The sequence below is a fragment of the Sciurus vulgaris genome (assembly GCF_902686455.1).
Source record: "Sciurus vulgaris genome assembly, chromosome: 15".
Lineage (NCBI taxonomy): Eukaryota > Metazoa > Chordata > Mammalia > Rodentia > Sciuridae > Sciurus > Sciurus vulgaris.
This window is the reverse complement of record NC_136476.1, coordinates 80,399,289-80,415,199: the sequence shown is the minus strand read 5'-3', so window position 1 is coordinate 80,415,199 and position 15,911 is coordinate 80,399,289. Positions and strand designations below refer to the sequence as shown.

The window sequence follows — 15,911 nt, the reverse complement described above, 5'->3', positions numbered from 1 at the left end:
GGGCAGTCACAGCTGGAAGCTCCTGGCCTCAAGGCAGAGCTCCTTGAGGTTCTTCCAATGCCCCATTCTAGAAGGGGGACCTCGTGGGTGAACGGTCCCTGGCTTCCAGCAGAAGCCTGCCCCCAGGGCCACCCCAGGCCTCGGAGGTGGTTGGGCTGGGATATTTATGCCATGATGCTACTGAATCCTCATTACAGTGTTCACGCAGGGACATGCACCGCCGAGTGGTGATTTTCTAAATGTCACATCCTCTCAACGCTGCCTGACATTTAGTAGGAAGGCATGGAGTCTCTGGTGGGCTCTGGGGCGGCTGCAGCCTCTCTGAGCTTTGCCGTCCCTCGTAAATAATGCCTGCCCTGTGACTGTGGTGGCACTCCTGCAGGCCCCTGGGACGAAGACCTGGGGCCAGCAACCTTTTGGGCAGCTGGCAAGGCCCCTGTTCTCCAAACCCAGAGTGAGCTGGAGAGCAGGGGGCAGGGAAACAGCTCCTTCCCCACACCCAGCACTGAGCCTGGACGTGAGACGAGGAAATGCCTCGTCACCTGCCATGTATCTCAGGTGTGATCAGGGCCAGGTCTGCCTTGCCCTGCCTCTCCCCCTGGTTGGGGGCTGCCCCACGCCAAGTTCTCAGGGGAGTCCCTTGCAGCTGCAGGAGGGAGCAGGAGGGGGCAGGGTGGGTGACGTAGAGGGGAGGGGAGGTAGCCAGGGAGGGTGATGGATGGCCCAGAACCCAGTGTGGGCGCGTCCTCACCCCGTCCTGCTGTTGGTAACTGATGTGAGCCCAGAGCGGGGCTGGCATCCTTCCTCGCCCTGCAGCCCCCACAGCACCCCCTAATCCACCTCTGGGCTGGGGTGGACATGAGGCCCGGGAAGGGAGGGATCAGCACAGCCGCATCCTAACCCTGCCTGCCCACAGCCCCTCTGCACAGACTGAGGCCACGGGGGTCAGGCCTCCTGCTGCTGTGTCCTGCCCTCGCCCTCCCTGGGTGCTGCATCCTGTCCTTTTAAAACACAAGGCAGACCATGTTTGCACACTGCTGCGCCTCAGGAAGTCCTCTGACCCCAGGGCATGGTCCTGAATCTTGAGCCTGGATTGAGAGGCCCCGTGTGACCCAATGGTCCCCTCCTCACCTGGTGTCCTCACTGGGCCCAGATACACAGCTGTTTCTGTCTCTGCACCACCTGTCCAACCTGGGTCTCATCTTGGGGTCACCTCATCCAGGATGCCTTCCCTGACATGCACAGGCCTGACCTGGGCTCATCTGGGGGGATGTCTGCCTTCCTGTCAGAGTTTGTCCCTCCCCCCCTCCCCCGACTTCCCCGGGATCAGAGCTGGGGCAGCGGCACCCCAGGCCTCGGCACAGGGAGGCCCACGTCGGGAGATGCGTGTCGGGTGGGAGCCATGGGGGGTGAGACGTGATATAGCACATCTGCTCCCACCAGGGACCCGGTGGAGATTAACATCCCTGCAAATGCATTAACATGTCAAGGAAGATATAAAAGCAGGTGATAACAGCTCAAGTGACGCCGCTTCCCAGTGACGCCTACTCCTAGGGGCCAAATTTCAGAAGAGCGCCTGGGGAGCGAGGGCTCAGTTCCCGGTGCCTGCCAGGAAGGCAGGGAACCCATGTCGCCCCCTTCCAAGTGCCGGCGGGAGCGGGTGGGGTGGCGGGCTGGGGTGTGGGCTCGGGAGAGCGCGATGGGATGGGCGCCACCTCAGGGGCCTGGAGAGGAGCAGCCTCCCACACTGGGAGGCTGTGATGCCTCCGGCAGGAGGCTGGGCCCTTCTGAGCGTGGATTGGGGTGCATGAACCAGCAAGGCCCAGCCATGGCTGATGGTCAGGCCGTCTATCCATGGAGCTGCAGTGGTCCCTGATGCCAGGCTCACACTGGACCCGCTCCTGGGCCCTGGGAGGGGACTGGCCTTGAGCAGTCAGGGCAGGGAGGCAGGCCAGGGCGAGATCTGGGCTGAGGCTGCCCATGTAACGCAGCCGGCCCTCAGCCTCAAAGGCCCCAGGCATTGGCCACTACACAGAAATGAAGATTCCTCCTCCCAGGGCTGGGGTGATCGTCTTTGGGACAGTGTCTCCTGGACAGTCCCAGGCCAGGAAAAGAGACTGGGCCCCAGCACATCCTGTGTCCACCCCAGGCATTCTCAGGCAAGCCTCTCAACTCTCTGGGCCTGGTTTCCCCTCTTGTAAAAGGAGGCAATTGGACCCACGGGCACCTGTTAGCTGCAGTCTGACCTTTAGGGGGTGCTGTCCCTGCTCCTTCTGTGAGGCAGAGTGGCCCCCTGTGCCCTGCATAGGCTGGGCAGTGTGGGTGGACAGAGGGTCCTTTCTGTCCACAGTGGCCCTTGCCAGCCACCCTCACCTAAGCATGGCCTCTGCCTTCGTTTGTGCCTCCTGGGCTCTTTTGAAGGACACGGTCCTCAGCTGCCTGTGGAGCTGGGGATGGAGCCCTGCAGACCCGCCACGACGCGCTTCCCCGGGCACCCTGACCTTGATCATCTGAGAGAGGTCCCCCGCGTCGGCCAGCTCCAGCACAATGTTCAGCTCGTTGTCCTCAATAAACGAGTCCAGATACTTGATGATGTTCGGATGGTTCAGTTGCTGTGGCGGGAGAGAGAGCGAGTCGGCCGGGTAACGGACGGCCAGCCCAACGCCGGCCTGTGCGCTCAGCGAGGCCGCGGGCCCGGCTCCTGCTGGAGAGGCGGGCGCCAGGGAAAGGTCTGCGTGTGGGAGTCGGGCAGCCCTGGGTGACCTGGGGAAGCCACTGCATGGCCGAGTCTGTCTCCTCACCTGTGAGATGGCCGTGTTTTGAAGAGGCGGTGAAGATCCGCGGGCTAAGAGCCTCCAAGTATTTAACCGCACGGGAGAGCTGAGGAGGCTCAGGGCGCAGGCGCAAACGTCTCCCTCCGCGCCCCCGGGCACTCGGGAGTATCCTCTCCACCACCCACCTGGTGCCCTCGGTGGGGAGGCCCTGCCTCCCCTCCCACGCCAGAGCCCCAGTCGGCCCAGGTGGCCTGTGGAGCCCAGGCAGGATGTGCCCCCAGGGCTGCAGCTGGGCGACCGTCTACACCACAGGGTCCAGGAGGTGGCAGAGCAGCGGGACCCCAACCCCTACCACAGCGCGGCGGACCATGTCCACATGCAGCTCCTCCAGAGGCTCTGCAGCAGCTTCTAAAAGGCCCTGACGTCTCCAGAGTGGGACGTGCATCTATGCTGTGAGCTGATGGTCCCCAGAATCCAGACCTGGGGACCTGGGCCAACATCACAGGGCCACGCCCATCACTCACTCCAAGCCAGTGCCCGAAGGGTAGACCACCCTCACCCTGACCCGAGGCCCAGAAGTGGGTCAGTGCCCAAGTCCTCAGGCCCCTGCTTGGCACCAAGTATCTGCCCCTCCATCCTGGGAGGCACCCACAAGGTGGTCAGGAACTGTCCCCACACACCTGAGGGGTGGCGGCCCGAGCAGCAGGTGGCACAGAGCAACAGATTGTGGCCATCACCTCCTGGTCCCCACCCCAGCAGTGAGTCACAGGGTGACTCAGGAGACAACCGGGCCTCTCCAGCCCACAGGAAGGAGGCCTCTGCTGCAGCTCCCGTCCTGCGTCCCACACTGCCCACCCCTCCATTCCTACCACCCCAGCTCTCCACAGGCCTCCACTCCTCAGCGAGGCACCTCATCATGTGAGTGTCGCTCTGTCCTAAATGTGTGGATTTTAAATGCAGCACCAGCCGCCCCTCCCACCCACAGGCTGCCCGTGCACAGCAACCCAGGCCCAGAGTGCCCAGCGAGCACTCCACCTGTGCCTTCAGGACTCACAAGCCATGCTGGGGATGGGCACCGGCAGGCACGTGCCCTCGAGCCTCTTCACAAATGTTCTTAGAAAACAGGAGTGAGCAGAACTGGGCAGACCACCAAAGAGCTGCCCAGTCCTGAGAGAGACATTGTCAGGAGCAAAGCTGGTATGGGGGCAGGGCTGTATGAGCCACAGGCTGCTGATCCCCCGGCCCTCTATTCCAGCCATGTGCCGACGTCCCTGCCCATGCCCGGTGAGGCACTGGAGAGGTGGAACTCATGGTCAAGAGTTGCTAAACGTGAACTGGGTCACATGATGATGGAACCCACTTAGAGGGGGAAGAGTGGGCATGTCGGGAAAAACTTCCTGCAGGAGGTGCCATGTGAACCGCCCTCTAAGGATGAAGGAGATTCCCAAGGCCAGCGGCCATGGAGGGCAGCTGGTGCAAAGGCCCTGTGGTAGGAGGGGCAAGGCACATCCCAGCAGCCGAACAAAGGCCAAGCACAGCTGGTGGGTGACAGCAAGGCAGATGCTACTGAGCTGGGGGTGGTGGGCATAGGGTTGGGGTGGAGTGGCAGGCTACGTGGTCCTCAAGGTCTGTTAATACTCTGGTCTCTCATCAGAGCAACAAGAAGCTCTGAAAATGGAAAGGTCAGCTGGCTCTAGTTTGTTTCTTGGGTTGTTCATTTTTCTGTTACTGATTTGCCAAACACCTAAGTCCTCCATCAGCTAAGGTACCGCAAGCACTTCTCCCGCGTGTGCCTTGCTTTTTCATTTCCTATGGTACCTGTGAAAGGCACAGACCATTCCTTTGGATGAAGTCTAATAGGTCTTCTTTTACAGCTGGTTCATGATCTCTATGTTCCAAGGCATCTTTGCCCCCTCGAGTTTTCTTCTCTAAATTTTATGTCACTGTTAGTGTTCACATTTGTCAATGATCCATTTCAAATTAATCTGTGAGTGGCGTGAGGCAGGGTCAAGGCTCACTCTTCTCTACTGTGATGCCTAGTTTCCCCAGAACCCTGGGTTGAAAGTCTTTCCTTTGTGCACCAAATTGATTTGGTGGTTTTTGAAATAAAACCTGGCTTTGGTTGGGAGAAGGTCATCAGGAGCTAGCACTGGCCACTCCACCTATGGCCTCCAGGGCACATCTCCTTGGGCATTCGTGTCTTTCATTAAGAAAGAGGAGCAAAACACATGGCAAAGTGAATGTGCTTTAAATCCGTAAAATGCTCCAGGCATGATGGTGCATGCCTGTAATCCCAGCAACTTGGGAGACCGAGACAGGAGGACTGAAAGTTCGAGGCCAGCCTTAGCAACTTAGTGAGGCCCTAAGCAACTTAGCGAGACCATCTCAGTGGTTAAGTGCCCTGGGTTCAATTCCTGGTACCAAAAAAAAAAAAAAAAAAAAAAAAATTAAGAAAGACATGTCCTACATGCGCCTCATGCTGCTGTAGTGATAAATCAAAACCCATTGTTCCTTCCCCGCCTCTTGGACTTGGCCACCTTATCTCCTGGGAGACCTCACCCTCTCCCAGGGGGCTCCCTGAAGCCCACCCAGGTACCGATTTCTCAGACAATTTGGAAAAACCAGATGGGATGGGAGGCAGTCTGAAGCTTTGGTAAGAGGCCCTGCCCTGGGGAGGGGCAGACAGGCTCCTCTCCCCACCTGGGCAGGTCTGAGGCTGGGAGGCTCAGCTCCCCCAAACACCCTGTCAGTCCATAAAGGCTCAGGCACAAAGGGACCACCAAGGTCAATTGGACCAAATCCCAAGCCCCGGGGGGCGGGGGCCAGGTGCACAGCAGGCTGCGGCCAAGCTGAGCCCTGACCTTGTCCACACGGAGCCCATGGCTCACCTGTGGCCTCTTGGTGAGCACAGGGGAGGGACACAGAGTGCTCCAAAGATGTGATGCAGCTGCAGAGGGTGGAGGCAGGGGGAGGAGGGAGGCTGGGCCAGGAGTCGAGGGTCCTTGATGGCAAGTCCCCTCTGTCACAGTCCCTGCAGACGTAACACGGAACAGTCTGCCTATGACCTGTCTTCCCCTGGGCTGCCGCCATGTCTGGCATTCAGTGGTGCTCAGACACTGCGCTAACACCTGCCAGTGCCTGGCAGCACGGACCACCAGCCCACCTGCTGGGAAGTTTGGGGCTTGGGGGTCTTGGCATGAGTGACATGAGTGATGTCATCCAGGGGCCCCTCGAGAACCACATTTCCTTCTGTTTTGCAGGAAGCACCTCATGCCTGGCACGTCCTGTTGACTTCCCCAGGCAGCCTGGGGGCAGAGGTCACAACTATGACGACAGGGGCTGCCCAGGACTCCAGCCGGGGCGCCACTCTGACCTCTGCAGATGCACTTCCTGGCCCACTGCCCACACCTCCAAACAGCACTGTCACCTTTAGGACCCCTCCCCATTTTTTTTGTTTTGGGGATCCCCTTTTGGTCCCACATTCAAGTCTACCGTTCTGAGTGTGGGCCTGGCTCTGCTGACTCTCCAGCCTGTATCCCCCCACCTCCCATAATCCAGTTCTCCGGAGCAGGCTCATCTTGGCCATCTGGATTCTGGGGTCAGCATGGACCACCCTGGAAGGTCCATCTGCTGCCTGTTGTTCCCCCACAAACCCGAGAGTCCTGAGGGCAGAGCCAGGCCCAGGAATGCAGGGCAGGGCCTGGAGGAAGAGACCACTGATCTGAAATTCTGCGGCTGTGTCTTCAGTTAGTCACTGCCACCAAGAACCCCACATTGCTGGAAGCTGCTAGAAACTGTCACAGGAAGGGAGGAGGATGCCAAGGGAGCACCTACTATGTGCTCTACTTCCACAGGCCCTTTCCAGATATTATTCATTTGATCCACTCAATCTTACAAGGCAGATATTGCCCACTAAGCAGATGGGCAAACCGAGGCTCAGGGAGGTTAAGTCACATGCTTAAGGTCACAGCTTAGAAGTGAAAAGGACAGCAGGACTTGAACCCAAGCTCCCAGGCCTCCAAAGCTGGCACTTTTCTCCTTTCTTGACCTCGTTGGTCACCTGAGAGCCCAGGCAGAATCCTAAGCTTGGTTCAGAGCAGCCGAGCCCACGACCAGAGTCTAGTCCAGAAAGTTCTGTCATCTCTGGACAACAGAGACCAACACAGAAGACAGAGATGGGGCGTGAGGGACAAAGACGTGCTCAGTGCGCCCACGAGTGCCTGCCTCAGTGGTCCTGGTGTGTCTGTCCTTCAGGACAACCATCCAGTCTGTTAGCAAGGGCTCCTACTTGGCCCAGGACACTCACCTTCAAGAGGCCGATCTCCTTGACGCAGTCCTGTCTGGCCTTGGCGTCCATCATCTCAAAAATCTTAGGAGGGAAAGAGAAACAGTCAAGCCCAGAGCCCCAAGACTGGCATTCAAGTCCCAGCTTTCCCACCTTCTTCCGAGGGACCCCTGAAAGCAAGAGTCCCCTCTCCCTGAGCATCTGCAAGCCCAGTGCTGCACTGAGGGTCACCCCAAATCCCAGGACCACTCCTGTGGTGAAGGTGTCACTGCAGCCGACCCTAGAGGAGGGGGCTGAGGCCCAGGGGACCACAGGCGCTTGCTGTGACCACATGCGGGTGATTGGCATATGCTGGGAGCCTCAGTTTTTACTGCTGCCTCGGGGGCCAACAGCCCGACCTGTGTTGTCGTGTGGATCACGTAAGTCGTGGCATAACACCAGGCGCTGTGTCCCTGAGTCCCCAGACCTGCTAGAGCTCACTCAGCAGGGTCCGCCCAGCACCGCGGACACAGATGTGGCTCAGAGGTGCACACTGCAGGTAGCGCTCTCATGGCTCCAGAGAAGCAAGACAGCCCAGGAAAGCCCTCAGGGACGGTCCAAAACACAGGCCCCCTTAGGACGCAGGAGTGCTGCCCCCAGAGTCCTGAGGTACACGCGAGGGTCACAGATCTCAGGACATCATTAAGCTGGTGTCCACCTGTCCCTTCCTGGGGCCGATGGTCTGAGTGGCCCTCTCCCTCCTGGGCCTCCTCTGCCCAGGCTGCTCCCCTCGCTATTTAAGGACCAATGAGAAACGGAGGCTCCCGGGAAGTTCTGCAGGATTCAGTGGCGCTCAATGCCAGTGTGCACCCAGCCGACTGTGCCACCGGACCCTTTCCCTCCACTTAGAAGTAACAGAGAGGGCAGGAAAGACCCTTGGCGCCCCAAATCGTAGAACAAGCACAGGCACAGGCCAGTCATGTGCAGGCCCATCTCTGCTCCCCTGAATGCTCTCTGTGGCCCGGGGAGCTACTTAGTTTTTGCACTGTTTTCCTCAAGTGAAAAATGAAACAACTCACAAAAACCACAGGGTTTTGCAAGGTTCCATGCACTCTGAGCATGACCCGGCACACAGCAGGTGCTCAACGCATGCTCATTTTTTCCTTCCTTTGTGGTTCACAGTGAGCATCCCTCATGAACCCCCTGGTTCTCTCAGCAGCCGGTGGCTGGGCACTGACTTCCGGGTCCATGGGGTGGGGGCAGGGGAAGCTCTGGGCAGGGCTGCAGAGTCGAGGTGCACAGCTTGCACCCCCAGGCCCGTGGGCTCACCTGCACCTTCTTCAGAGCCACCGTCTTCCTGTCCAGTAGGCAGGTGGCCTTATAGACTTCGCTGAACTGTCCTCGGCCTATCTTCTTCTCGATCTGGAAGTCCGCCAGCGAGCAACGAAAAGACAGGGTGTTGGGGTGCCGCTGCAGGGAGACAGGAGGCGGAGGTGACCAGCCAGGCTGGGGCGGAGGGCTCCTAGGTTCCCAGCACCCCACCAGCACCTCCCAACGGTGAAGGAGGCTATGTGCCAACCCCGCCATCAGAGCCTCCAACAAGCCCATGGGACTTTTCACCCCTGGTCCCCAGTGCTCTGCCCAATGGCCCACTGGATGTAAGACATGGAGCCGTATGTCTCCCCTACACTGGTCAGCATCCTTCATTATCTGAAAACTCGTCCCAGAAGGCTGGCTCTGGGCATCCAGGGCTCTCAGCCACTCTGATCATCATGAATGATCATATCATATCATTCATGAATCCCCGATGCCCAGGGTATGTGTTATGGATGCGGGATGCAGCTCTGGTCTCGCTCTGGTCCCACCAGCCCCATGGGTGATGCCCCAACCCCAAACCCTACAATCAGCACCCCGGGGGGGGGTGTCCCCCAGCTTGGAGTAACACGGACCTTGAAGTTCACAGCTCTACATTCTGAGCTTCCTACATGGTGACCCAGCCAGAGACTTCATGGTGACTCTGTAGGGGCCAGCACTGACACACATGATTGAGCTATAAGGTCTGCCCAGGGACAGAGCTGCCAGCAGAGGCCACCATGGCCCGCTGGCCTCCACAGTGTGTGTGCAAACACACCGTTGGGAAAGCAGAGGGGGCGTCAATGCTAGGCCCAGGTGGGTAGGCAATGCCACACTTCTGATCGGCCCCACATTGCCTGGTGAGATGGCCCTTGTGTGTCTATGTTTGACCACGAGGATATCATGGCACAGAAAGGACAGCCCTGCCCTCGTCACACAGCAATTCACAGCCTTCCCTGGTGGTTTTGGGCAGAGCCTCACTCTCTCTTCCAACAGCCCTGCTGTGGATAAGGAGCTCACTGACACTGGGGACCACCTCCCCAGCTGGGTGGTGACATGGAGACAGGGACTAGGTCTGGGTCTCACCCAGAATGCAAATATTTAGAGTAAGCAGTGTGACTGGCAGTGGATAGTGGCTCAGTGCATGACTTTGGGGCAGGTGAGCGGGCCTCAGCCCTGGTTCAGCCATCCGGTCACAGGAGGCCTTGGGCAGTTGAACCGCCCCTCTGTGCCTCAACTTCCCTGTCTGCAAAAGGAGGCAGGACAAGTGTCCATTTGAGAAGATCTCCTGCGGTCCCGGGCTCTGGGTTTCTCACAAAGCCTGTCACAGAGGTGCTCAGTAGCCGCTGTCTGGTCACTGCCAGGCTAGCGCAGGGTAGGCACGGAGCCCGAGCCCTGAGTAGGGGCTCCCGGTCCTGCTCCAAGACCTTCTGTTCAGCTGTGCCGCCTGGCTAGGGCCAAGGAAACTCCTGAATGCTCCTGCGGGAGTGAGTGAGGGAGTCCCAGGCGGCCGCCCATATTCATGCGCCTTCTTCCCTCAGCAACATAAAAGCTGAACGACCTTGACTTTGAAGTCTTGGGGCATAATTACCTCCCGCGGCGGGTGGTTTGGAGCCGTCCCTGTATGAAGACCGGCTCGAGAGGACCCACCCACCCCGCGGGGACACTCCTTAGTAGGCACCGAGCCCCAGCTGCACCGCTGTGCCACCTCAGAGGCCAGCGGCACCGCGCCCGCATGCCACTGCGCCATTGCGCTAGATCCTCGGATGGACTGGGAGGGAAGCAGTGATGCTGCAGATCGCTGCGCCATCTGAGCCAGGGCCGAGGACTGTGCCCCCGGCTGTTCCGGGCGGACTTGCTTCTCAAGCCCGAAGCCCGTTCCGCTTTTCCTGCAAGACCTTGCAAGGGACCCTGTCACCAGACCACTGCTCCGCCATGCTTCCCTTCGTCACCTGAGCCCTCCTTATGCCCCAACCATGGCTTCCCCGGCAGGGGCCCCCCGTCTCGGTCCCTTTGGTCTCCTCTGCGCCAACACTGAGTGCTCTGAGGCCTGTCTGCTGAATGACACTGTGGAATGCGCTCACCCAGACACTGTCACCTTCAGAACCCCAGCTGGAATCGCTCTCAGAAACAGCCACCGCGGCTTCTTAGAACTTGGAAGACCTACACGTATGCGAACGCCAACAAGGCGTGCACAGCAGGGCCGGCCAGGCGTCAGTTCTGCAGCTGCGGAGAGTCTAGGGCCTAACAGCCTGCACGGCAGGGGCGGTGGACCCCAGTTCTAACTAAGGGGACCTGCCCTGGGTTACAGAGCTAGTCCGCAGAGGTGGGACCTGAATTCCTGTCTGATCTAGAGCCAGCAGTGCTACTGGGCGACATGGGGTGGGGTCTCTCCTCTCTTGGGCCTGTTTCCCCAGTACAGTGAATGCGATGCTGGCTGGAGTCCCCGGTGCTCTGCCAGCCTGAGAAGTGGGCTGCTCAATTCCCAGTAGTCCAAGGCTGCAGTGGAAGCGGGTGACGTCTCAGCCTGGGGAGACTCCAGCTGCACGTCTGCACATGGGTGAACACATCTACACCTCCTGTCACAACCCATTTGACCCGATTAGAGGAACCACTCCGTGGCGCAGCTTGGGCAGCCCCACTGTGCACTCAGGGTACAGTCCCATTGGCTCTGGGGCCACTGCTGCCCACAAAGGTTGGAACAGAGGCCTGTTCCTGGAGGGTCTCTGCTCAGGTGTGGGGCACCTTGGGATATAGGGCTCCCTGGCACAGCAGCTGAGCCAGCAGAGCCCTGACCCTGATTTAACTCTAAGGAAAGAACAGGTCAACTGTCCCTGAGGCCAGGCCTCTTCCCATTGCCCCCTCCAAGGCCTTTGTCCCCTCCTGGGTCAGGCCCCAGCAAGTCCCATCCCTGTGCTGGCAGTTGAGTGACCCTGGACAAGTCATCTACTCAGAGGGACGGTAACAGCTGCCCCTCGGGTTCTCAGAGGACTTTCGGCAACCACGTGGGTGATGAGTCCACGGGGCTCTCACTGCAGGGAGATGGGGGCCGGTCCCAGAGCAGCCTGTGTGAGTCACAGCTGTTAGCTAAGGACTAACCGCCTCTTCTCTTTCAGAAAACAGGTCACCTGTTGCTCACTAGCCCCTGCTCTGTCCAGGACCCTGTGCTGGCTCCTGGAAAAGAAAATGCTTCCCTGGAGACTGTCTCGCAAACAGACAAAAAGCCCCTTCCCTGGCACATGCTGGCAGAGGGCAGCCACCACTGTGGCTCCATCAGGTGAGCCTAACCTGGCCCTGCAGGCTTGGCCTGCCACCTCTGGGTCTCGGTTCCTGCATCTGTGTAACTGAGATAATACGTTAACAAGTGAAGTACTGGCAGAGGGCCTGGCACGTGAATCACTGTGACTTCTGCTATTACTACCACTGCTGATGCTGTGTCTGTGGAGGGGCAAAGGCAGCATCTACTTCTCAGGGGTTGGGGGTGAACCGAGGGGGCTGTGTGGTCCAGTGGGCAGCTCTGTGGATTCTTGGTGTCACTCTGATCTCCATCTCCGTCCCCACCCCATGGAGGGTCTGCTGACTCAGCTGGCAGTGATCTCAGTACTTGCAGGTGAGGGATGCAGCCTTGTGACTTTGTGGCCCTTTGCCCAGAACTATTTGCCAAGGGGACTTGCTAAACAGCTGTCCTGGGCCTCTCACCTAGGGCTGGGCTGCGGGCCACTCGTGGGCACACCACAGGAGGCCATTTCTGCTTCCTGGGCCCCTGCCCCAGGGTGTCATGCCCCTCAGTTCTCCTGCAAAGGTAGAGGAAATGGGGCCGAGGGGCCAGGAGGGGGACACAAAGGACGCTGAGCCTGCAGTGTCTGGATGTCACTGTCATCAGTGGCAGTGGACCTGGAAGGAGGTCTGAGCTGTCTTGGGAGGACAGCCTTGACCTGAAGGGGGGGATGGAGAAGCCTCAGGGAGCAATGGTCTTGGACAACAGGAGGGCCTGGCAGACAGGAGTCAAGAGAGACACTGAGACCCCTGAATCACCTCTCGTCCCCAGTGCACCTTCCCTAGAAATGCCACCAGCTTCCTCAGGCCAAGTGGGGCTTATGTGGAGACTGGAGGGTGGGGGGTGTCTCAAACCGGCACAGGCGGCCCCACTCCAGAGAGGCCTGAAAAACCCAGTCTCACTTCTTCAAGTCACATCAAATTAGGCCACAAACAACCCCCACCCTTTGCTAATTTGAGTTTAAAATGTTTGAACCACAAAAAGCCTTAGCCATCGACAAATCCTTTTTTTTTTTAAACAGGAGCATAAAATTACATGTTAAAAGAATAAAAATGCACTCGCCCAATTAATTTTCTGAAATCTCATTAAAAAATTTAGCCTGACTAAGTCAGACTTCTGACCTGAATTTTGATCATCTTCACTGGATGGGTCTCTCTTTCTTGATATTTGCAATGCACCATTAATTTTAAGGCAACCATTCCTGTGATTTTAAAAAGCACGCTTCATCAGAGTGACATTTCCTGTAAACGAAGTTCACCTTTAAAGGCATCTGACACCAAGGAGAGGGGCACTTCTAATGGACTCGGTCCGTGTGTACATAGGGCATGTTTTAAAGCTGCACTGCAGGAGGGAGGCAAGGAGTTAGAGCCCACGTCACCAGGGCCCTTGTGAGTCCAGCACACTCAGCTCCTCGCCATCTGGCTCATTCCAAACCAGAAGCCTATCTTCACTCTCAAAGACTCCGTGGCACGAAGACATGCTCTGGGGCCCCAGAGACCCGGGTTGAATTCTGACTCTGTCCCTTAGTAGCATGATGGCAGGTCACATCCCAGTTTCCTTCTCTGCAAAGGAAGTACTGAGTGGGACCTGCTTCTCCGAGTTGGCAGGAGGACTGAATGAGATGGGTGCCACCATCGTCCAGCCTGGGAACCTGGGAGTCTGCACTGGGCCCACAGGCCATCAGCTCATGGAAACAGCGATGCCCACAGCATGGACTGCTAATGACAAACCTCAGGTCACCTAAATTGCAGTGGCTTCCCCAGGACGATGCTTGTTAGCCCACCTCAAAGAAACCTGAGATTCACGCATGGATGGCATCTGGAACCAGCTTCGGACGCTGACCAGCCAAGAGTTGAGGGGTGAAACCACAGAGCCACCCAGCACCTTCTCTCTCCTCCATCTTTTCACCAAGTGCAGCTGGCATTTCCCCATGGAAGTCTCTGGAATCTTCTTTCCCCAGGTTCCAACTCCCACAGCCCCCCCACGGCCTCAGGCCTTGGCCACCATGGATCTTTTGAAAACCAAACCCAGTACTCCCTTGTCAACTAAAAGCCCTAATGGGCTCCTCCTGGTTCGCTACAGACTCAACTTCACATGATGTGGCAGAGATCTGAGGTCTTCCATGAATGCCACCCACCCATTTTTCCAACTTACTGAACACAGACAGGTAAATACCTTATCTAACCAGCAGGCCATGCACCTCTTCTGGAATATTCTCTTCTCTCTGTTCTACTCCAAATTCTGATTATACCCTGGCAGATAAAGCCACCCCATTCTCTGGGCTCCTCTGCACCCGTCCACCCTTCCACAGGGGCTGCCCCCTCGGCATACTGTCTTTATTTACACATAGGGACCCCCGTAGACTGAGACTCCCCTGATGGCAGTTGTGACCGTGTACCAGCCATCAGGAAGGCCCCTGGGAGAGAGGAAACAAACACTTTGCTGAATTTACAACTGTTAGCAAACTCTCTTGAATTTTAATGGCCATTAATATTTGGCCATTGAACCTGATCCCAAGCCGAGTGGTTTCTATGGGAGGATTTTCTCGCAGATTTCAGTCTGTGCAGGGCACGCCTACCAACCCCTACCCCCACCCTGCAAAGTTCTGCACACTCCTCACTCCAAATAGAACTGAACTTGGCCCGTCCCGAGCAGGTTTCCAAAGGCTTCCCAGATGGAAGACACATTAGCAGGGACTTCTCAGGCAAGAACACCTCTCCCCTTCTTGGAAATTCATGTGCTTCTCAGTGGGTCGGCCAACCCTAGTATTTCATTCCTGACGACAAGGCTGTGCACACATCAGGGAAATCACACAGACAGGGCATTTTAATACCCTTTCTCCACTCCACGCATCCATTCATTAGAAGCTCCAGTGAGAGACTGGGTGGCCAGTGTGCCTCAGTGGACGCATAGACGACTGCCCAATTCTGCAAACATACTTTCATGTGCTTGTGGCTCTCAAAGCGGGAAAGTGTCTTGAAATGAAGAGCCACTAGCCTTGGCCTAGAGGGTAAATAAAAACCACAGCTGGAGCGTTTACAGTTTATGTTCTTTATGCACGGGTGGGAAGTATGATCCAGCTCTGGGGTCTTCAGTTATGAAGACTACAGTGATTTTTAAAAATATATATATATATTTTAGTTGTTAATTATCTATCTATCTATCTATCTATCTATCTATCTATCTATCTATCTATCTATGGTGCTGAGGATCAAACCCAGTGCCTCTCACATGCTAGGCAAGTGCTCTACCTTGCCTAGCAAGTAGGCAAGTGTGATTTTTAAAATAAAAAAAATAAGATCCAAGACTTGTTCCCTCGACAGTGTTTCTGCATCGTGTCAGTGCCATGTTGGATGTTTAGCCTGTCCCCTCATTTGGTCCTCCCAGCTGTCTCAGGAGACAGGTAACATTATTGCACCTGTTTTGCAGATGAGGAAACTGAGGCTCAGAAGGACATTTACCCAACTTCACCTGGCCGGTGAGGGATGGAGCCAGGAATGGAAGACAGTCAGCCCACGTGGGAATACGTGGAGCGTGCTCCCTGCCCCAAGGCAGTTTCGGGGAAATAGTGTGACTCCTGCCACAGGGGAAAGTGCCTCCACTGTCCCATGTCCTCAAACAGGAGAGAGTTGGCCACGTCGTCTCCCAGACAAGGCTTAACACCACAGCCTCATGAGGAAGTGGCAGGAAGAGCCCGATGGTCCCATTCCTGCCCCTGGCCGGGCCGGGCACAGTACACTAGGCTGTGCACCCGATTCTGCAGACCCAGCCAGATGCTGGTGGGACTGGGGGCATCTTGGCCGACAGCCACTGCCCAGCGCAGCCACCACTGAGTAATCGTATCTAATTACACTTAACTATGTCATTACCCACTCCAACATGTGCGAGGAGATGCCGAGGACACGGCTGCCACCGCGGCCACCGCCGCCTCGCCTCGTGCGAGGAATAATTACGGGGCTCTCTCCTCTGCCAAATGAGGCTGTAATTAACCCTAATTGCTTGAAATGCAACTGGCTGATTCTGGGAGATTAATCAAGGGGGACTCAATTGTTAGTGAGTGACTTAGTATGACAAATCGCTACATCACCAAGCAGGCCTCACCGCCCCCGGCCGTCAGCACTGAGCCTGGTGGACCCTGGACCAGCAGCGTCCTGGGACTTCCCAGCTTCTAGGGAGCTCCCTCCCCAGACCCCACCTAGGAACTGGGCCCCTGCATCCCAGCCAGTAACGGCATGGAAAGCAT

The 15,911-nt window shown here is 57.3% G+C and overlaps 1 protein-coding gene across 3 annotated transcripts in view; it reads right to left on the bottom strand.

The window, feature by feature from the left end:
* Positions 1–15,911, bottom strand: part of NEK6 (NIMA related kinase 6) — a 75,087-nt gene that overhangs the window by 19,198 nt on the left and 39,978 nt on the right. For all 3 annotated transcript variants that reach the window (XM_079113837.1, XM_079113836.1, XM_079113835.1), the window contains exons 3-5: positions 8,368–8,508; positions 7,081–7,143; positions 2,502–2,612 (exon numbers count right to left, since the gene is read on the bottom strand). In XM_079113837.1, the coding sequence (XP_078969963.1) occupies positions 2,502–2,612; positions 7,081–7,143; positions 8,368–8,508 (315 nt within the window). The remainder of the gene's footprint in view (positions 1–2,501; positions 2,613–7,080; positions 7,144–8,367; positions 8,509–15,911) is intronic.